General features: G+C 57.4%; 3 protein-coding genes across 8 annotated transcripts in view; 2 read left to right on the top strand and 1 right to left on the bottom strand.

Moving 5' to 3' along the window:
- Window positions 1-4,191, top strand: part of TEN1 (TEN1 CST complex subunit) — an 8,864-nt gene extending 4,673 nt beyond the window's left edge. The window contains exon 3 of the mRNA XM_008582459.1: window positions 3,754-4,191. Coding sequence (XP_008580681.1) covers window positions 3,754-3,875 — 122 coding nt within the window. The 3' untranslated portion in view covers window positions 3,876-4,191. The remainder of the gene's footprint in view (window positions 1-3,753) is intronic.
- A 1,707-nt stretch (window positions 4,192-5,898) lies between these two features.
- CDK3 (cyclin-dependent kinase 3) lies at window positions 5,899-9,542 on the top strand. Of its 5 annotated transcripts, none has more exons than XM_008582454.1 (7): window positions 5,899-6,034; window positions 6,382-6,459; window positions 6,529-6,649; window positions 6,739-6,909; window positions 7,003-7,104; window positions 7,390-7,593; window positions 8,799-9,542. In XM_008582454.1, exons 1-7 carry the CDS (start codon window positions 5,919-5,921, stop codon window positions 8,922-8,924), a joined length of 918 nt encoding a protein of 305 aa, XP_008580676.1. In that variant the 5' UTR covers window positions 5,899-5,918; the 3' UTR covers window positions 8,925-9,542. The 5 variants fall into 5 exon arrangements, with proteins under 5 accessions (XP_008580676.1, XP_008580677.1, XP_008580679.1 ...); XM_008582455.1 differs by having other exon boundaries at window positions 5,919-6,034; window positions 7,003-7,120; window positions 7,403-7,593; XM_008582457.1 differs by lacking the exon at window positions 6,739-6,909 and having other exon boundaries at window positions 5,919-6,034.
- A 583-nt stretch (window positions 9,543-10,125) lies between these two features.
- EVPL (envoplakin) overlaps window positions 10,126-20,814 on the bottom strand; it is a 19,534-nt gene continuing 8,845 nt past the window's right edge. The window contains exons 12-22 of one of the 2 annotated variants that reach the window (XM_008582453.1): window positions 20,411-20,565; window positions 20,173-20,270; window positions 19,715-19,887; window positions 18,024-18,202; window positions 17,806-17,944; window positions 17,481-17,674; window positions 16,998-17,148; window positions 15,002-15,085; window positions 14,765-14,875; window positions 14,568-14,660; window positions 10,126-13,821 (exon numbers count right to left, since the gene is read on the bottom strand). In XM_008582453.1, the coding sequence (XP_008580675.1) occupies window positions 10,381-13,821; window positions 14,568-14,660; window positions 14,765-14,875; window positions 15,002-15,085; window positions 16,998-17,148; window positions 17,481-17,674; window positions 17,806-17,944; window positions 18,024-18,202; window positions 19,715-19,887; window positions 20,173-20,270; window positions 20,411-20,565 (4,818 nt within the window). In that variant the 3' untranslated portion in view covers window positions 10,126-10,380. Of the gene's footprint in view, window positions 13,822-14,567; window positions 14,661-14,764; window positions 14,876-15,001; window positions 15,086-16,997; window positions 17,149-17,480; window positions 17,675-17,805; window positions 17,945-18,023; window positions 18,203-19,714; window positions 19,888-20,121; window positions 20,271-20,410; window positions 20,566-20,814 lie in introns of both variants that reach the window. The other variant, XM_008582452.1, reaches the window with a different exon arrangement.

Genomic DNA, 20,814 nt, shown 5'->3' with positions numbered 1-20,814 from the left:
CCATGTGTTTCCGATGTGACGCGTGAGGGAGACACGAGCACCACCTCTGAAATATTCTTGCCCCCCCCCCCCCCAAAAAAAAGTGAACCTGAGCTGAAGCCTCAGGTGAAGCAGCCTTCTTACCTGGCCAGTTTACCACTTCTCATCTGCATCCCATCCTGTTTTTGGCTTTTTATCTTAAAATTTTTTTTCTTGATCTTCTAAGTAATTCATGCTCATCATTCATAGCTGGCACAAGGAATTAAAGATGACGATGCGGAGGGATGGGCAGCTGAGCATGGCCCTGGCCACCTGACCTCTGGGCTGGACAGAAGTAGGCCCCGTGTGGTTGCACTAAAGCTCCCTGAGCCAGGTCCTAAATCCTGTGGGGGCACAATACTCAATCAGACATGTATCCTACCTGTGTCCAGGTTGTCAGTTCTAAGGACAGATGAGAGGCCACCTAAGGTTACCTTTCTGCAATTTTTGCATACAGCTAGCTAAGAAGACTGAAGAAATGCCTGCTGTGTTGTAAAACTCCTGGGATCTGATACGTTCTGTGGGCACTGCCCAAGGGCTCAGGGCTTCCTGTGCAGGAACTTAGGTGTTGGGGAGCAGGCTTCCCCAGCTCTGCTCCAGACTCCCTAATATAACACCCTGTCTCCAGGTTACTTGACTTCAGCAAGTGGCTGTCCTCGAGCCCTCACCATAAATCCCACTGCATTTGGGTTTTCTTCCACCTGACCCCGGTTTCCTGCCCTCAGAAACCCTCCTGTTGTGTCCTCTGGCACCGTTGCACCTCCCCCTTCAAGTGTCCTTATGTTCTTGCCTTCTCCAGGACATGACCAAACCCAGGCCAGCAGTTCCACCCACATGGGGTCCGTGCGGGCTCCCAAGCCACACACCCCACAGAACTCAGGGTGGGGCGGGAATCCTGCCAGCTCCTCGGGTTTGGCATCACGCAGGTAAAAGATCTAGGGGAACGTCTGCCTGCTGCCAACCAGTTCTGCCACCGTGCACCTCTGCCCTACTTCTGCCTCCCACACCCGCCGGACCTTGGACTTGTCTTCCCGGATTGCCCTGCCTCTGCAGCCCAAAACTGCGCCGTCCTCTCTCGGCGTCTTTCTGTCGTCCCCCTCACTCCCGCTACCTCATTCTTCAGCCTCATCAGGACCTGGGGACTTGGGACTCCTTGGTTTTCTCCCACCTTCTCTGTCCCTGCAGCTGAGCCGTGCTATCATTTCAGCCACTTTCGGGGCAGAAGTTTCAGCCGTTGCCTTCAGTCACTCCTGCTCGATGAAACCCCGACCTCCACCCTGTCTGATCCTACTGACTGCTGAGTGCAGAAGTTCACAAAGCCACATGGAATCTACGATGACTTCAGGGTCTCTTATTTCACTGGGGTCCTCTGCACTGCCTGGAAATCCTTCCATGTGTCCCCTCTTGGGCGCCACAACAGCTATTCTAGGCATTCCCCTGCCATGTAAAACCCCCTTCTTCCTCCCCTCCCCTTTCCCTCCTGGAAATTACCTCACCTCTTACATCCCAGCTAAAACTGAGGCCACAGGCAGCCGTCCTCCTCCTGAAAGTGTGTGCATCCCACCATTAGTTCCTTCTATCCCATCTGCAAGGAAGATGGGTCCCTCCTACCTGAGATGCACCCCAGGCTGCGGTCCCCGGCCTCCCCTCCTGCGGGGACTGTGCTCTCTCCACCGTATGCTCAGCCTGCTACCACGGGTCCTCCCTGTCCACATATAAGGCACTCAAGCCTCTCCTGTGTTAGAAGAACACCAATAATAATCAGTCGTCTTCTACTCTCTGTCCCTACCGACCTGGCCACGACCTTCCTTCCCTTCATGGACAAACTTCCTGAGAGAAGTTCTGTCACCCCTTTCTTGTTCTGCTCACACCTCGACCCACTGCACTCTGACTGCTTTTTGTAAGCCAGTCCCTCCTTCCTTGCTCTACGTTCTTCATCTTTGCAAGAAGAAATTCCCCTAAATGACCATTTCTGCAGCTCTCTTATTCATAAAGTCCTTTCCTCCTTCCTGTGATGCTTATTCAAACACTGTTCTGGTTCCATTTTCACAGGCCTTTTGCAGATGGATTACCAGTGTTGCCCAGTATGTCCCTTGTGATCATATTTCTAAAGCTCACTTCCAAATCTAGTAACTGCTTTCACTCACAGGGAGAAGCAGTGTGTTCCACAACATGAGTGTAGAGGGGAGGGTTTCATGAGAATCAACAGTCTACACTGATCGATAGATAAATCCAGGTATTGTCACACACTCGCTCCTCTCTAAACCTTGCCATCTCTGCAGCCCAGCACTGGGATAGCAAACTGATGACACAAGGCAACGTCTGCGTGGACAGCTGGAATCTAGACAGTCTGCCACTGGATTCTGCCCCCAGGCTGTGTTAGATCAATAAATGGCCTAGATCAGAAGGAAGGGTAGGGTGGACTTTAACCAGAGAGTCTCTATCTCAAAACTGCACCAAGAGAAGACAGGATAATGTCTTAGAACATTGAATATGTTCACTGAAGTGCCAAGAGAGCAGAGAGAACATGAGTGAGAAATTAAAAAAAAACATGGGCCGGCCCGTGGCTCACTCGGGAGAGTGCGGTGCTGATAACACCAAGGCTGCGGGTTCGGATCCCATATAGGGATGGCCGGTTCGCTCACTGGCTGAGGGTGGTGCTGACAACACCAAGTCAAGGGTTAAGATCCCCTTACCAGTCATCTTTTAAAAAAAAATAATAAAATAAATAAATAAATAAAAATAAAAGATGACCGGTAAGGGGATCTCAACCCTTGACTTGGTGTTGTCAGCACCACCCTCAGCTAAATAAATAAATAAAAATAAAAGATGACCGGTAAGGGGATCTCAACCCTTGACTTGGTGTTGTCAGCACCACGCTCAGCCAGTGAGCGAACCGGCCATCCCTATATGGGATCCGAACCCGCAGCCTTGGTGTTATCAGCACCGCACTCTCCCGAGTGAGCCACGGGCCGGCCCCACCGGTCATCTTTAAAAAAAAAAAAAAAGAAATTAAAAAAAACAAAAACAAAACCACTTCTATTAGGGGCTGACCAATTAACTCCGCTGGTCAGAGCCTGGTGCTGATAACGCTAAGGTCCAGGGTTTGATGCCTGTACTGGCCAGCTGTCAAAAAACAAAACAAAACAAAAAACTTCTCTTAGGGCAAACCCTAGATGTCTTTCCTGTTTGATGTCACCTTGACAAATCTTTTCATAAAGTATGAGTTCACCACTGCATCTGCTAGAAGCCTCCTGATCCCCTCATCCAGGGTGGGATGACTTGTCCCTATAAGGCCAAACTCTTCTGGAGCTCAGTCCTTTGGATTTAGTAAATAGGAGTCTTTCTTTGCCCCGATTTCCAATGACAGTGGGTATCAAGGGGGCCCTTCTCTCATTACAGAGAGCTAGGATGGTGATTGAGACCCCTCCTCAACCCTGGGCATTTGGGACCCAAGGAGAAGGTGACCAGAGTTAAGGTGACAAAGGAGGGAAGTAGAGTGTACACCTCCATCCCCGGGGAAGTGGCATTTCAGGCTACCCGCTAAGTTCCAGACACGTGCAGCGGTGCATGGCAGGCCCGCAGTCCTGAGGCCTAGCTAGACAGATTGCCAGCACCCATGTCATCTTTCTTGCCTCGGGACTGAGCAAGTCAAGGGAAACAGAATGCATCTGTACGGTACGTGCTGACACTCCGGGCAGTCCCTGCTAATGCTATGGTGTTTGTGTCTTTCAGGTGGAGGTGCCGTGGTGAAGGCCCGGGTGCTGACCTGTGTGGAAGGCATGAATCTCCCTTTGCTGGAACAAGCTGTCCAGGCACAGAGGATGTACCAGCAAGAGAGAGACAACAGCCAGTAGAAAGAGGCAGCCCCTAGCAACCCCACCCCCCCACTGCCACCACCTGCTTCTGAGGCCAGACCCACTGTTTGATGTCACCTTGACAAATCAGATGTGTAGGCACTTCCTGCGTGACAACCTTTGTCAGGAGCCAGAGATTAGAAGGGTGGGGTGGTCGATCCCTAATTTGGAATTGTCCCAGAAATGAAGGCCCAGAAAGGAGGCACCTGAAGAAAACGGTTAATGGACTTCTGTGGTCAGCACCCAAGGATGTGTTCACTTGGCGAACTCGCAAACGAGTTAACCAAGAAATGTCAAGGATTGCAAACAATCCTTGACAACGAATTTCATCCCTTCATAAATTACCCAGTTTTAGGTATTCTGTTACAAACAATGGAAACAGACTGATACAGCTATTTATTACATGTGTCTAAAGGCTATCATATCTTAACAGTAGAATTTATATCTTTTATAAAGATACTCTGAAACTACTGCACAAAATAATAGTGGAAATTTGAGTATTTTATTGGCTAGCTATTTCATTGCATTTAAGTAATGAACAGGTGATCACAGAAGTACTATCCAATCTATTACTGCTTTTTAAAAAATTTTTTAACTTCTCAATACACATTGTAGTTGATTTTTGTGTCCTTTTACTCATTCCTCTTTCCCCACTCCCTCTCTGTTCACTTGTCTTAACAAGTTCAAGGAATTGTTGTGATTGTTGTGAAGGAAATGGTTAATGTACATCTGTGGTCAGCACCCAAGGACGTGTTCACTTGGTGAACTTGCATACGAGTTGACAACCAAGAAATATCAAGGATTGCAAACAATCCTTGAGAACGTTTGAAGCTGTAAGAACACTTTCTTGGGACGTTACCAGGAAGTGCATTATCGATAACCAAGTGCTTGAGAGGAGAGGTAACGGCCTTCTACTCTTGAGAAAAATATAACAGAATTTATGCATTAATGCTTATCTTGCACGCACAAGCTTGCTAAATGTAATAAAAGCTGTGACAGCGGCTGGGTCGGGGCTGGTCGCCTGAGAGAGCAGTGGCCCCCGCTCTTCACCTGCATCTCGTCTGCTGTGTCTTCTTTCACGTCTCCGATCATTTTAATCAACAGGCACCAGAGTCTGACACCCCCACCCCCCAGAAGACTGTGGGGGGCTGAGCTCCGGTGCTGGAGCTGTGCCTCATGTGGAGTCCTGGAGGGTTCCAGAAGGTCCTTGTGAATAAAGGCCCTGGAGGGCGTGACCTTGTGAAGTGTGCACGTGGTGCAGCGCCAGCAGGGGCCAGGAGGGGGAGCTGTGGAGCAGACAGCTGCCCCCACAGTGAGGCTGCAGCTGGCCCAGGGTTCAGGGTTTCTGGTGAATTCTCCGCTGGGGCCCTGGGGGGTGGACGCTGAAGGCCTTGGGGCCCAGGTGGAGAGCCTAGGATGCAGAGGGCCTGCCCCCACCGAGGTTCTGCTCTCGAGGCCAAACGTCGCCAAACAGGCCAGGCGTAGGCCATGGGCCCTGACTGTGCGGCCTAGGGCAGGGCGGTGGCTTCAGAAGCCCTCCCCAACCCCTGACCTCTGCCCCAAGCTGTCCCCAGCCAACCTTCTGGGTAACCTTGCACTCCCAAAGCCTGGGCCTGGTTGGGCTGAAGTGGGGGCGGGGCAGGGGAAGTTTGGGCCCTGCTGTGCCCCGTAGCTAAAGCAGGAGGCCTGGGGTTCCTGGCTCTGCTGGGTGAGGGGCACCCCTGGTTCCCAGCCATGTTCCCAGGCAGGATGGTCTGGTGGCAGTGGGGGTGGGGAGCAGGGCATCCTGGGCAGTTAACACAACTCCTTTTCCGAGAGCTGCCCAGTTATACTGGGGTGGCCACGAAGTGCGGCCCTCCCCCACTTGCACCCCAACTCACCACCAACTGGCCAGCCTCAGCCCTGTCCTACACTCTGGAGCTCGGTGGGTGATCAGTATGTGCCAAGGAGCACAGGTCCCCATCACTGGGGGATGGGCCATCCGTATGGGGCGTGGGGCGTGAATGCCTGGGCACTGTCTGTTTCCTGGGCAGCTCTGCGGACATGGATGTGTTCCAGAAGATAGAGAAGATCGGAGAGGGCACCTATGGAGTGGTGTATAAGGCCAAGAACAAGGAGTCAGGGCAGCTCGTGGCCCTCAAGAAGATCAGGCTGGATCTGTGAGTACTGGGATGGCCTCTGAGTCAGGGGGCCCAGGGCCACCCGCAGCCCGGGAGCTCCCCCTCCATTCCCTCATCTCAGGAGTTAACACAACTCCTTTTCCGAGAGCTGCCCAGTTATACTGGGGTGGCCACGAAGTGCGACCCTCCCCCGCTTGCACCCCAACTCACCACCAACTGGCCAGCCTCAGCCCTGTCCTACACTCTGGAGCTCGGTGGGTGATCAGTATGTGCCAAGGAGCACAGGTCCCCATCACTGGGGGATGGGCCATCCGTATGGAACACAGCAGTGAATCCCTTGGCTAGAAGCACCCTCCATGCCCACTGCTGTACCTCCTTTCCTTTAGGGAGGTCGAGGGGGTCCCAAGCACCGCCATCAGGGAGATCTCCTTGCTCAAAGAACTGAAGCACCCCAACATCGTCAGGTGAGTTGGGGAAAGAGTCTGGGAGCTGGGACAGGGAAGGTCATGCCCTGACTGGCACCTCCCTGCCAGGCTGCTGGATGTGGTGCACAATGAGAAGAAGATTTACCTGGTGTTTGAGTTCCTCAGCCAGGACCTGAAGAAGTACATGGACTCTGCCCCAGCCTCGGAGCTCCCCCTGCACTTGGTCAAGGTACCAGGGAAGGCTGGGAAGACTAGGGGACACCCCACCCAGCAGCCACCGTCCGCTCAGCCGGCTCTTTCTTCTGCTCCTTACTCCAGAGCTACCTCTTCCAGCTGCTGCAGGGGGTGAATTTTTGCCACTCTCATCGGGTCATCCACCGAGATCTGAAGCCCCAGAATCTGCTCATCAGTGAGATGGGTGCCATCAAGCTGGCTGACTTTGGACTGGCTCGAGTCTTCGGGGTGCCCCTACGCACTTACACCCACGAGGTATTGCGAGATGAAGAGGAGAGAAGGACAGCTGAAGGAATGTCACCTGTGTACTCAGCCACCCTGAAAGATGCTGTTTTCTTGCCCCTGCAGGTGGTGACACTGTGGTATCGCGCCCCTGAGATCCTCTTGGGCAGCAAGTTTTATTCGACAGCTGTGGATGTCTGGAGCATTGGTTGCATCTTTGCAGAGATGGTAGAGAGGGGGACAAGCATAGCCACAGGGAGGCCATAGGCAAGGTCCTACTGGGATGGCGGCTGGGGAATCCCTGGTAACTTTTGTTAAGGATGGATTAAGGGGTGTTGAGGACTGCCTAGAGGACTGAGGAAGCCAGCCTTATTCCAGAAAAGGCTAGAATTCTTAGCACAGCCCTGGGCGAGATATCTTGAGGGTCCCTCCTTGATTCTGGCCACTTATCTGGTATTAGATTCTGTATGACAAAGTGATAGACCCCACACCTTCTCTTCTTCCTCATTCCAGGTGACTCGCAAAGCCCTGTTTCCTGGTGACTCTGAGATTGACCAGCTCTTTCGTATCTTTCGTACCCTGGGAACACCCAGTGAAGCCATATGGCCAGGGGTCACCCAGCTGCCTGATTATAAGGGCACCTTCCCCAAGTGGACCAGGAAGGGGATGGAGGAGATTGTGCCCAATCTGGAGCCAGAGGGCAAAGATCTGCTTATGGTAGGTACAGGTGGCCAAGAAAAACCACTTAGCTTTAGCCACTGCTCAACCAGAATGTCCCCTTTCTCGGCCAGCTTCTCACATAACCCTGGTTCTCTCTGAGTCCAAGCTGGTCTCTTTCCCAACCCTTGTGTACACCTGTACATCCCTGTCCCTGTGTGTACTGACTGTTCAACCTGGAAGCCTCTCCTGTGATAAGTCCAATGTTCCTCTTCCCTGTTGAAACTTCTCTCATCTAGTTAGTCTTTGTGCTGTGACACCAGCCCCTTCCTCCTGGTTGGCTTGCGTCTTTGGTTACTCTCTCACGTGGACATATTGCCCCATCTGAACTGTGCGCTTCCACAGGCAGGGCAAGCTTCCTACTGCCTTGGTGTCCCCTCAGTGCCTTCCTCAGTGGTGTGGTGAGTCTTCACACGAGGCTGTTCAGACAGGCTGTTTCCTTCCACCCGGGCCCCTGCCATGGTCCTCTCACTGTTCCTGTTGTACCATCTTGACCCTTGGGCTGGCTCAGGCCAGACTGCCCAGAAGGCCTCAGGCAGGGCGCCTGGTTCTTGTCCACAAAGGCTCGGAGCCACATTTCTCTTTTTAATCTAGTGTTGGGTCAGAGGAAAGCAGGGCAGTATTTTCCTCTTCAGGCTGTGTGTTGTCTCCCAACCCAGTGCCAGCAGGGTGGCGGGGACTTCCAGCCAAGGCTCTTAGCACCCCATCCAGGCTGCTCCATGGCAGCGGGTCCTTCCACATCCTGCCTGGGCCTAGGGACTCCAGGGCAGAGAGCTGGACAGGTCTGGCCTCTTGTAGTGTGAGCTTCTCCTTTCCTCCCTCCCTGCTGTTTGAATTCCCGCCCCACCTCATCTATACCCCTAGACAGGTTTGTCCCCTGTTCCCTGAAACAAGAGAGATGTCTCTGTTCTCAACTAGAAGCAGGCTGGGACCTGGAGCCCTCAACAAGGAGGAGGAGCTGACTCAGCTTTGGCTGCCTGAAGGAGACCTGTGTGACTCATGGGGCTGGGGAGAACTAACTCTTTGTCCCAGATTCTGGGAGTGTCCAGAACTGGCTCGAGAGCTGGGCAGTGGTGGCTACGTGCAGTCCTGGGCTTGAGGGCAGCCACTTTGGGGCTCAGAGCACTCTGGCTGGGACCTGGGAGGGGAATTCCTCTCCCCACCCTGGCCACACCCAGTCCAATCTCTTTCCTTATCTTTCCCAGCAACTCTTGCAGTATGACCCCAGCCGGCGGATCTCGGCCAAGGCCGCCCTTGCCCATCCGTACTTCTCATCTGCGGAGCCCCCCCGGGCCCCCTGCCAGAGAGTGCTGAAGCATTTTTGCTGCTGAGAACGTGGAGGGCCCACCACCTTGAATCCTCTCTCCAGGGGCTACCCCAGCTGCCTCCCCACCCATTTCCCAAGAGAGAGGACAAATCTGGGGAGAGAGCAAAGCTCTAAGGAATTTGGCATCAGCCGTCAGAGGGCTGAGTTTGGGCTAGTCCTGCCAGCAGGTTAGCGAGTTCTTCTGTTGTTTGTTGGGTTTGACGGTGCTGTTTCAAAACGGGCACAGATGCTCCATGCATGGGGGTGTACGTTAGAGGGGGTACTCCAGCACTGGAACAACAGGTGCCAAGTTGAGAGCAGGAAGCCTGCCCTGGCGCTGCTGACTAGGTAGTCCTCAGGCCTTCACCTGCCCCGGCCTGCAGCAGCAGAGCCAGACGCCTAGGAAAGGGTGCCCCCTGCTGGGCTTTTTGGATTTAAAATGTTTGGGGGAAGAGTTGAGTTCCAGTTCAGAGTGCCAAGTTCAGGACGAGGGGGTGAGGGAGAGGAGAGAGGGCACTTTCCTGATCCTAGGAGAGGTCGGGGCCAATGCGGCTGTTGTAACTAGTTGTCACTTCACCCAAGATATGCTTATGTTGGTTTGCTTCTGGCTTGTCAAACAGGAAATAAACGTGACATTCCTGAGTTTCTGTCCTTGTTCTGCTCATGGGGAACACCTGGGTTTGCCAACAAGTGGGAGATTGACAGGGGCTGGAGACAGTCCTGTCTTTTTTTTTTTTTTTTTTTGTCTTTTTTCGTGACCGGCAACGGATCACAACCCTCAGTGTCGCGCCCGTACAGGGCCGGGACCGGCCATGGGATCACAACCCTCAGTGTTGCCCCCGCGCCTCGCTCAGCCAGTGAGCGGCCGGTCTGTATGTGGGATCTGAACCCTCGGCGGGAGCGCTGCCGCGCTTCCCAAGCGGCGCACTGTAGCAGTGCGCCACCGGGCGGCCCAACAGTCCTGTCTTAAACTGAGACGGTGGGGAAGGTTGGAAGGGGCTGGTGAGGAGGGGGCTGCTGCTCCATGATCTCTTTCCATGGGCTGCCACCGCATCTCTGCCCAGAATCCAAGGAAGCACAGCCCTCTGAGAACACCTCATTTCCCAGCCAGAAGCAGTGGGCACGTCCACTCCTCACCTGGGGAAGGACCCAAGCAATGCTGTCTCTGTGCTCACACCCCAGACAGATCCATCTTGCATCCCCAAATGTGAATGAGACATGGAACTGGAAGAATTCATTTATTGGAAGCATTGGATCGGGGAGGAGGGAGGAAAAACTGAGCTGCTGAGCACCTGGTCTGGGGAAGGATCCAGGACCAAGGTTCAGGGAGGGAGCCCAACACCATGAATGTCTGAGTAATAAAATACTGGTCAGACAGAGCGAACACCCACTGCCTCGGATTAGGCTGCTCTGGGGACGAGGGGGTGCATGCATCTTACCCAGCCCCCCAACACACACACTGCCATGACTGCGAGGCCCCCTCAACGCAGGGAGCGTGGTACGGTGGGAGAGGCTGAGCGGTAGCAGCGGTACCCCTCCAGCGCGGCGGGGAGGAGAAGCAGGCCGCTCAGGGGGTCTTTCCGGCAGCGCCCCATGGCCTCCTTGTAGCTCAGCCGTTCCTTGGAGATGGGGTCTGTCAAATCCTTCTCGTAGCTGGACTCATCCTGCAGGACCTGGGCCAGCTCTTCGCTGATCATTCCGGAGAGCACGGCCTGGGGGATGGGGATGCGGCCTGTCCTCTTGGGATCGATGAGCCCCCCAGTCAAGTGCTGCACCTGCAGGTGCGGGAGCACGCTCTCTCGGGGCATCCAGCCCTTCTGGACAGCCTCGCCCACCGACAGCCTTTTCTTGGTGACAGGGTCCTCGATGCCAGTGAAGGCCTTCTGGGCATTGAGCAGCCTCTGTGTGGAGGTGTTCTCGATCAGCCCCCTCTCCAGGGCCTTGTGCACGGAGTAGCGCTCACGGCTGAGGAGGTCCACGATGCCCCCTGTGGCTGCCTGGGCCTCCAGCAGCTTCTGCCCGGTGATGGGGTCCAGCATGTTCTTGGCCACAGCTGTCTTGATGCTGCACTTGTTGTCGGTGGTGGTGTCATAGACCCCGGCTATGGGGAAGCTGTCATCACTGAGCCCGAGACAGAAACCGGGGGAGAAGAAACCAGTACTCTGGGATGCTGGGGAGGTGAGAGGGGACTTCGAGATGATGGAGCCAAGGGACAGCAAGGAGCTGGGCTTGGTCTCCCCCGCCACGAGCAGGGCAAACTCAGAGATGGGGAGGTGGCCGTCCTTGTACAGGTGGTACTCCTCCTTGGAGATGCGCCGGCAGCGGAGGGCGGCCTCGATGGAATACTGCTTCCCGCTCTTGCGGTCCAGGAGCACGGACTCCTCCCCGCAAGGGCCTGAAGTGGTGATCTCCTCCCAGTCGCACTCGAGCTCCTGCAGCTGCAGGTACTGGCCTCGGTCGATGATGCCCCTCTTGTAGGCCTCGTACGGGGACATGTCCATCCCTGTGTCGGGTTCCAAGATGGAGATCTTGGTGGACAGGTTGGTCTCCCGTGTCTGGGTCTCCTGGCTGAGCTCCTCCCGGCTCACTTTGGTGTGCAGGTCCCGGAGGGTCCTCTCCTTCTCGTAGATCTGGTCCTTCTCGTGGAGGATGGCCGCCTCCAGCTGCGAGAGCACCTGGCCGCGCTGGGCCGCCTTCTGCCGCTCGCTCTCCGTCTTCTGGCTGAGCAGCTCCGACTCCTCCTGCAGCTGCAGTGCCTTCTGCTGCTTCTGCCTCTCCAGCTCCCGCAGCTCCTGCTGCAGGCGCCCGCACTCCTGGGCTGCCTGGTCTCGGGCCTTCTGCAGCTCGGCCTCTTCCCGGGACCAGGTCCTCCCCAGGGCCTCGGCCCTGTCGATCCGCTCCCGCAGGTGCCGCCCCTCCTCCTCCCGGCCCTGCCGGGCTGTGCGCTCCCTGGTGAGCATCTCCCACACCCGGGCCCTCTCATCCTCCAGCACGCGGTCCTTCTGCACCCTTATCACCTCCTTATAGATGGTCTTCTCCTGCAGCTTGGTTTTCTGGAGGACATCGATCTGGACCTGCAGGTTCTTGCACTCCCGATGCAGCTCTGTCACCTGCGTCTTCTCCTGGTCCAGGTCCCTCCGCAGGGCTTCCGTGGACTTCTCCAGGTCCGGGTCCTTCTCCAGCTTCACCACTTCCTCCATGATGATCTTCTCCTGCACCGCCGGGGGCCGCGTCTCGAGCTCCTGGATCCGCAGGGTCAGCTGGCGCAGCTCCCTCTCCACGGCCAGCTTCTTGCTGCGGTCCTCCTGGAAGCTGAGCAGGCCGTCCTTCTCCTCCACGTCGGCCCGCAGCTGCTGCACCTCGCGCTCCAGCTGCCGCCGCCGGCCCACCTCCTCATCCAGGCTCCGGCTCAGCCGGCTGTGGTCATCGCGCAGCTTCGGGTCCTTTTGGGTGACCACCACCTCCTGGACCACCACCTTCTCCTCAGGTCTCCTCCTTTCCAGCAGCAGGTACTTGTTCTGCAGCTCGTAGACCACGTCCTCGGCAGCCCGCCTCTTCTGGGCTGCTTCCCGCACCTCCTGGCGGAGCCGCTCGGCCTCCTTCTCCAGCACCGGGTCCTTCTCGTGGCGCACCACCTCCTTGCTTACTGTCCTGGTCTCCACTTTGGACCGCTCCCGTCTCCACTCGTCGCGCTCCCCCTGCAGCCGGATGAGCTGCTCCTGGGTGCGCCCGTCGCTGTTGACCAGCTCATTGAGCTGGGCCTTCAGGCGGTCGATCTCGCGCAGCACCTCCGGGTTCCTCTCGTGCCTCACGACCTCTTGGGTCACCTCCTTGTACTCCACCGTGGGCTTCTGGGCCCGCAGGACCTCCAGATCGGGCAGCAGCGTCTGCACCTCCTTCTCTACGCTGCTCCTCTTGCTGGCGGTCTCTTGCAACGCAGCCCTGAGCCGCGCGATCTCCTGCTCTGTCTCCGGATCCACCTGGAAGACCTCGTTGACCCGCTCCTGGAGCTGCACCTTGGGCTTCTGCTTCTCCACCACGCTGTACTGGCCATGCAGCTCCCTCAGCTCCCTGGCCAGTGTCGCGTTCTTCTTCCTCTCTCCTTCGAGCAGGTTTCGCAGCCTGGAGGACTCTCTGAGAAGGCCCGGGTCCTGCTCCACCTTCTTTACCTCCTTCACGATGACCTTGGGCTCCACTGAGCTGATCGCCCGCTCCAGGTCCTCGATGCGAGCCTGCAGCTTGGCTGCGGCCTCCTCCGCCCCCTTCCTACGTGCAGCATCCTCTTTGATCTGCAGCCTCAGAGCCCGGGCTGCCTTGACCATCTCCAGATCCTTCTCCACCTTGACCACTTCTTTCACCACGACCTTCTCCTGCACGTTCGCCTCCCTCTGCTCAAGGGCCAGCAGCTCCTTCTTTAGCTCTTCCAGCCGGGCCGAGACAATGACGTCCTCCCCCTGTAGCTGCTGGATCTCGCTGCTGAGCTGGGCCGCCTGGCTGTCCATGCTGGGGTCCCTCTCGATTTGGGTGACCTCCTTGGTCAGCAGATGAGGCTGCACGGTCTTCCTCTGGCTCTCCAGCTGGACGACCTTCTGGGCCACCGCCTCCAGATCTGCCTGCAGGCCAGCCCGCCGCTTGCCCTCCTCCTCCACCTGGCACTTCACCCTGGACAGGCTGCTCTCCAGCTGGGGGTCCCGGTAGAACTCCACCACCTCCTTCTCCTCCAGCCTCTCCAAGGGCCGCTGAGTCCTCAGCTGCAGCAGCTGGCGCCTCTGCTCCTCCAGCTCACGCTGCACCTGGGCCACCCGCTTCCTCTCTTCCTCCAGCTGGGACTTCAGGGCCTCTGACTCCCTTCCAGCTCCGGCTGGGCTCTCAGAGCCTTGCTTTGCATCGTGGGTCACCTGGCTGTCCTCATTGAGCTCCTTCTGCAGGGTGAGAGGAAGGAAGAGGACTGGGGTGGGGGTGGAAAGATAGGAGCCCCTTTTCTCTACATCGTACCCCTGAGATCAGAGACCCCTCCCTCCCTCCTGAGACTTCCTGTTAGGTCTCAGGAGGAGGAGCTGAAGACCTGAGATGCTTGGATGCAAGATTTTGGGAAGTTAATGCCATGATGTTAATACACAAGGCAGTGGTTTGGCCAAGTTTGAACGAGAAGTGCAAGTAGGACAGGTTCTCCCTTCTGAGCCTTTCCCCTTTCTTCTTCCACCCAGGCTCCCAGGAATGGCCCCCTACTCCTCTGGGGGCTGTTGCGCTATGGCTGAGAGTAGTAGAAAAGCAGACAAGTCACCAAGAGCCAGGGGGAGCTTCTGGCTCCTGGTTGACCAGGGAGGGAGACCATGGTGGCTGTTGCCATTGTGGCTAGGTCCTAAGGCTGAAGACCCTGTGGGCTTTTCTCTGCTCTCTGGGGTAGGAGGTCCTGTCCCCATTGGAGGACTGCTCAGTGGCTAAGCTGTGAGTGCACTGAATGACATCTCCAGGGTTAACTCTAGCATGGATACCAGCCTGTAAGAGCTGCTGGGGAGAGAACCATGGGAGGCAGGGAGCTGCCCGCCCCCCCTTCAGCTGCCAACCCTGCTCAAATGCTGTAGCGGGAGGAGGAAGAGCAGACTGCCAGGCTAACGGCCCGGCCAGGCTGGCTATGGTGGGAATGGAGCGGACATTGTCTTTGTACCTTCTCCAGCATCTTTTTAGCAAACTCCAGCTGGTGCAGCTGCTGTTGGTGTGCAGCTGCAACCTCAGTATAGGCCTTTGCAAGGTTCTTCTCCTGGAGAGGGAAAGGGAGAGACAGAGAGGGCCAAGTCAGCTCCTGCCTTAGAGGCTGCAGAGCTGGTGCTGAGGGACACTGAGCCCCACCAGGTCCCATCTCACCTGGGCCTGGATGTTCTCCTGCAGGGGAGCCACACGGGGCCTCTTGGAGGCTGGCATCACCAGGGTGGGCTCCAGGGAGCAGCGGTAGGTGTCTGCCTGTAGCTCATAGTCCTGAGCAGGGAGGAAAGGACAACAGGCAGGAAGTCAATGAGGAAGTTGGGCATGGAGGAGCAGTTAACTGGAAGAGGGAGGGAGGGTGGTGGATAAAGAGGGACAAACTGAAGTAAAACTGCTTACATGGAGCGCTGCCTGCAGCTCCTGGGAGAGACGGGACGCCGTGGCCCTGTCCTGCTCTCGGCCCTGGATTTCCTGCACCAGCCTCTGCCAGAGAAGTGAGAGTCAGGGAGGCCAGGAGAAACCACTCACCCTCACTCTCCTCCAGCTGGTGCCTCCAGGGCCACAGGCAGCCAGCAGGCCCCTGGGACAGGAAGGGCTGTGTGGGGGACCTGGAGCAGGAAGTCCTTCGTTTCCCTGACATTATTCTCTCTGCTTTTTCTCCTTCCCCTCCTTGGCAGAGTCCCTTTCTTCTTCCTAGGCCCCCTGAGAATTCTGTCCTAGCTGAGGGGTTCTCCCGCTGCAGTGTGCATGAGAACCACCTGAAGGCTTTGTCAGAACACAGCCACGCTGTGCCCACCCACCCGGTCTGATTCTGCAAGGCTGGGGTGAGAAGTTGCATTTTTGACAAGGGCCAGGTGCTGCTGCCTCTGCTGGTCCAGGGCCCACACTCTGAGAACCGCTGCTCTGCTGCAATGGTACTTAACCCTGGCTGCCCACTTTCACTCACCTGGGAACTTTAAAAAAGTACCAATGCTCTGACCCCCACGATTCTGATTTAATTGATCTGGGGAGGGGTTCTGACCTGGGGATGTTTTAAAAGCTCCCTGGGAGATTCTGATCTGCAGCCCAGGCTGAGAATCTCTGTCCCAGACCCTGTTCCTGATGCCACTGCCCACTCTTTCCCATACGTTCTCATTTTCCCACAATCCCAGACCCATTTTGGTTCTCACGAGCTCCCCGTGGCACCCCCAGCCCTCATCTGCCTCCCGTAACCCACCTCCTGCTCCCCAGGCCCTGTTGACTGTCCTGGGCACCTCACACTCAGCATGACCCAACTGACTTCATTTCCTCTTCCCAAATGTGCTCTGTCCCATCTCCTCACCACAGGAGGGGACACCCCCCCTTTCCAGGTGTCCCCAACAGAACTCTGGGCATCATGGAGACCTGTCTGTCTCGCTCACTGCCCCCTCCAGGCAGTCACCGGGCCTGCCTAATGCTGCCATCTCTGTCTCAGATCTACCTACCTTGTTCTGTCTCATGGTCCCTGTCCCCGGTCCAGGCCACCGTCCCCTCTCATCACCTGGATTTCTACCTGACTTCTCATGGGCCTCCCTGTCTTCATTCCCACCCCCCTCCCAGCCATTCTCCACTTGGCAGCGAGAGCCAGCGTTCAAATACCATCCGAGTCTCCTCCCCGGCAGCTTCCTGGTGCTGCAGGGAAGAGTCCAGCCTCCTGTCCGTGGCTGGAGGGGCCCGTGTGGTCTGCTCCTCATCCAGTCACTCTCGCCCTTGAACCCCCCTCCTTTCTCCTGGCTGCCATGCCACCTGCTTGGACATTTTGCCCCCTCCACCTGGCCCACACTATTCCTCGGGTCTCAGCTTAGGTGTCCGTTCCTCCCACACACTCGCCCTAACCCCCACGAGTATCCTGCAGGGGCCTCCCGTAGTGCTCAGGTACAAAGTGCCTATCACTGTCACAGCCTGTGACGCACTGGCCTTCCCTACCAGACTCTGAGCTGCCTGAGGGCTGGGACTGTGCCCCCAGCCCCAGGTTCATTGCCTAGTAATGAGCCTGTTCCTGTGTGAACACAGCAGGGACTTGCAAAGGAGGAGAAGGAGGATGCCAGTGGTGGCTGGAACCCCCCAGCAACTCTGTAGCCTGAGCATGAATCCCGCTGCCTACCTTGGACCAGAGAGAAATGAGCTGGCTGCTTCTGTGGGCACAATGGAGCACTTCAGATGGAGGTTGGGGAAAGGGGTGACCCAAGCCTTCTGTGGTCTCAGCTCTGAGGCCTCTTAGAGCGCTTTTGAGCCTTGGCCACTAGAGGCCACATGTGCACAGGCAGCTGTCCCTGTGGCAGGGTGGGGGGTGGGAGGCCAGCCAGTGGGGAGAAGTGCCCAGCTCTTGGTAGGGGTCTGACCTGCCCTTGGGTCACTGGCAGCCCCAGCCCCTCACCTTCTGTGCTTGCAGCTTGTAGGCAATCTGGCTGGGCCCGTCCCTGGGCTGCACCTGGTTGTGGGGTAGGTGCTCCAGCCAGGAGCTCAGATTGTCCCTGCAGTTCTTGAACTGCTGGTAGGTGAGGCCAACATCCTGCACCGTCTTCTCCCTACAGAAGGACAAGGCCCAGAGCAGAGCTGAGAGCCGCCTCTGGGGACAGGTGTGAGTGATGGAGGAGGCTGGCAAGTGACCTGCTGTGCAGATCCCCTACTCTTTGACCCTGTGCTGGAGCTGGGGATTGAGACATGGAACAGTCTCTGCCAGGCACCACCCTGGGAGGTAAGTACTGTTATCATCTTATTTTAGAGGTGAGGAAACTGAACCTCAGAGAGGTGAAGTTACCAGTCCAAGGTCACACAGCTTGTTGGCAGCAGCCCTGGGGCTCCACCCCAGCCCATGTTTCGTGGGGGCTGCCCTGTGCCCTGAGGCCAGGCCACTCACCGCAGGTCCAGCTGGTCCCCCGCAGCATGGTAGCGGTCGGTGAGGGCTCGCACCTGGCGTTGCTGGCGCAGCAGGTCTGGGCAGAACTCACGGAAGTTGTTCTGCAGTGCACTGCACGCATGCTCGGCAGCTTTCAGCTCGCGGTGCAGCCCCAGCACGCAGGTCTGCTGCTCCAGCAGCTCCCTCCGCTGGCGCTGGGGAGCAGGGGACACAGCGTCATGAGTCCTCGTGGTTCGGTGAGATGCCATGTCCACCTCCCACCTGCCCCTGAATGCTTGGTCAGGCTGTGCCCTCCCCCCACTAGTAGGCTGCCCACCGCCCTCACCTGCAGCTCGTTGATTCTCTCCTGCAGTGCCCCGGGGCCAGCAGGGATGGGGGCCTCTTTTGCCAGAGTGGACTCAAAGCCTCGAATGACCCTGTCCGCATCCTGGATCTGCTGCTCCAGACCCAGGGCAGCCTTGGCTCTGCAAGGAGGAGCCAACGGTCAGACCCCCCTCAGCCACACGCTGCTGCCCTGCCTGGCCCTGTCCCCAGCGTACTCACTTCTCCCCATAGAGGCTGCACAGAACCTGCACGTCACTGTACTTGTTCTTGACGTTGTTGAGGGCCACGGGCAGCTGCAGGGTGGTGGGGCCCACGGGCTGTGCCGACAGAAATGCCTCACATTCCTGCTGAGCAGCCTCCTTCTCGGCTCCCAGGCTCTGCAGGCGCTGGGCTGTGCCCTGGGGAGGGGATGGGGTCAGGGATCTCCGGGCAGGTGGGTTCTGCCCAGCTTTCCTGCCAGGTCAATCTAACTCTGCAGCCATGGAGGCCCAAGAGTGTGGTGGGTACATGCTCAGGCTCGGGCCAGAGAACCAGGTACAATCCTGGTCCCGCTTGTCCCCATGTGGATGACTTAGGGCAGGTCAACCTCTCTGGCCCTGTCTCCTCATCTGCAGAATGACCGATGGCAGGATGGAGTGAGAACGTCAGGAACCCCACAGTGAGTGCCAGGCACACAGTTGCCTGCCATGGTCTTCATGTCACTATCCTGCTCACAAAACCTTCAGGTCCCCTCTCTGTCACTCCAGGATCAGGCAGCCATGCCCCGGCTCTGTCCACTTGGGTTACTGCCTTCATTCTTGTGTCAGCCACTCACTCCTCCACTCCCTAAGTCACTGTTTAGTGCCGACTCTGTGCCAGGCGCTGCCTACGACCAGTCTAACTGGGCTTCTCATGGCTCACAACGCTGCTTACACAGCAGACACTGTGACTTCAAAACCCAAGGACAGATTTGGGTGTGACGGCCTCAGCTGCCAGCCTGATGGGGACCACCATGCCCCTGGGCTGTCAGCGAGTGCTCCTGGGTGGGCCGAGGCCTCTGTGGAGACTGCACAGCGCCCCCTTCTGCCCTCCTGCTTTGGTCCCTCCCTCCACAGGTGTCCCTTCCACTAGACCCTCCGGATGAGTGTCTGGCACTTTCCTCTCCATCCTGGAGTTGTCCCCCAGGACCCAAGTGCAACCCCTCTGCTCCTGCTTTCCCCTCCCTGCCACCTAGCACCCTGACCCCGCTGAGCCGCAGCCCCTGACAGCTACAGAATGTTGTGGAGAGAAAACAGAGTTGCACAAGAATGTGAACAACACGATTCAAATTTCTTAGAACCACACACACAGGATGTAATACACTTGAATAGAAGCCAGTCTGGAAGGAGACTCCAGGCTGCTGCTCCAGGTGTGGGGAAGGGCAGCCTTCACTTCCAGCACTTTTGGGGTGCTGAGTGCACGTGGCAGACAACGTGTTCTTCTCTGGTAATTTACACAACAATGCTGCAAGCTCTCTGGGAAGTCTCCCCCTTCAGCCAGGAGAAATCACCCCTAACATACCCCAAGTTTCCTTGATGCTCTCAGAACCTTCCCCAGATACCTCCCGGGTGTGGGACCTTTAGTTGGGCTCTCCTAGAACCTTCCCAGGCGTTACCACGCTTCCTCCTCAGGATAATCAGATGAGCTGGGTATTGTTATGCTTGTTTCAGGGATGAGGAAACCGAGGCCCAGAGAGGTTAAGAGACTTGCCCAAGGTCACAGAGCTGGTTAGTAGAGGAGCCAGGATGAGAGCCCTGGACTGTCTGCTCCCCTCCTCCATCTCGGGTCCTGCTGGCTGCTCCCACACTTGGCTCATCTCCCCCTAGAGTGTGTGCCCCCCCCCAGGGTGGGCCGCTTTTCACCCCAGCTGCCCCAGCCTGCTGCTCGCCCACCTTGTGGCTGCGGATACGGCCCTCCAGGTCCTCCAGTGGGGTGCTGCGGCTCAACGGGGCCCGGGCCCAGGCCAGCACCTGCCTCTCTATCTGCCCCAGGTCCCCGTCTAGTCGGGTCATCTGCGTCAGGAGCTTCTGGGCCTGTGGGTCAACTGGGGCCGAGCCAGCAGGAGCTGGGAGCAGAGGGTGCTGGTGAGGGTCGAGGGTCTACCTCATGTCGGCCAGATGGGCCTTCCCCAGGTGCGTGCAGAGGGTCCTGTAGGGAGTGGGTCCGGGAGGGGGGTGGGCAGGGCCTAACTGAGGGAGGGACAGCCTCACAGACTTGCCAACCCAGGAGAGGGCATCCCCAGAGCAGACGTGCCTAAGCCAGGGTCACCCCATGCCCATCACATCACCACGACAGTGGCCAAAGTAGGAATCTACTCCCTCTCCCCCTCTCCCGGGCCAGCCCTTAGTACCTTGCTGGCCAGGCTGTAAAGGCTCCACAGTACTGGACTTCAGGTGGCTCTGGACCATGGCCAATTTCTGCTTCAGGGCCTGCAGCTCTGAGGTCAGCCTAGAACAAGGGGGAGATCAGAGAAAGACATCTGTCCTCTCTCTCTCCCTCCCCAGCCACAGGAGTCACTGCTCCAGGCAAAGGCCAACATTTGGGCAGCCAACCAGCCTTGACCCCTGAGTATCCCCAGGCAGACCCACCTAGAGGTCCTGGCCACGGCCTCAGGGTCGGGTGCTGGGATGCAGAAGCAGGCGGCTGGGGCACTCTTGGTCTCTCCACCAGCACCCTGCACAACCCAGGTGTGCGGGTCAGTGTTATCCATCAGCGTGTACTGCTCTCCCCGCAGCAGCTGCACCTGGGGGGCAGGTGGCAGGGGGCTCATGCAAGCTCAGGGCAAGGGCCAGAGTGGGGGGCCAAGGCTGAGATGGGGTAGGGGCTGGGGACAGGGACAGGTGGGGACAGCAGCTGGAACAGGAACTAGAGTAGGGGTGGGAGGTGCTGGGGTGGGGACAGGGACAGGTCAGAGGCAATGCAGGGCTTGGAGAGGGGGCACTGAGTCAGGGAAAGGGAGTAGGGCAGAGGCAGAGGCAGGGGTGGCATGAGG

Source organism: Galeopterus variegatus, unplaced genomic scaffold, assembly GCF_000696425.1.
Source record: "Galeopterus variegatus unplaced genomic scaffold, G_variegatus-3.0.2 Scaffold2618, whole genome shotgun sequence".
NCBI lineage: Eukaryota > Metazoa > Chordata > Mammalia > Dermoptera > Cynocephalidae > Galeopterus > Galeopterus variegatus.
Note: the sequence above shows the minus strand (reverse complement) of the source record. Positions and strands in the feature narration are given on the sequence as shown.

What these genes read in the sequence shown, in the direction of transcription:
- CDK3 (XM_008582455.1), top strand. Translation starts at nt 5,919, where the DNA reads ATGGATGTGTTCCAGAAGATAGAGAAGATCGGAGAGGGCACCTATGGA. An exon ending in AAGAAGATCAGGCTGGATCT is followed by an intron (nt 6,035 to 6,381) that starts GTGAGTACTGGG and finishes CCTTTCCTTTAG; the next exon opens with GGAGGTCGAGGGGGTCCCAA. An exon ending in AAGCACCCCAACATCGTCAG is followed by an intron (nt 6,460 to 6,528) that starts GTGAGTTGGGGA and finishes CCTCCCTGCCAG; the next exon opens with GCTGCTGGATGTGGTGCACA.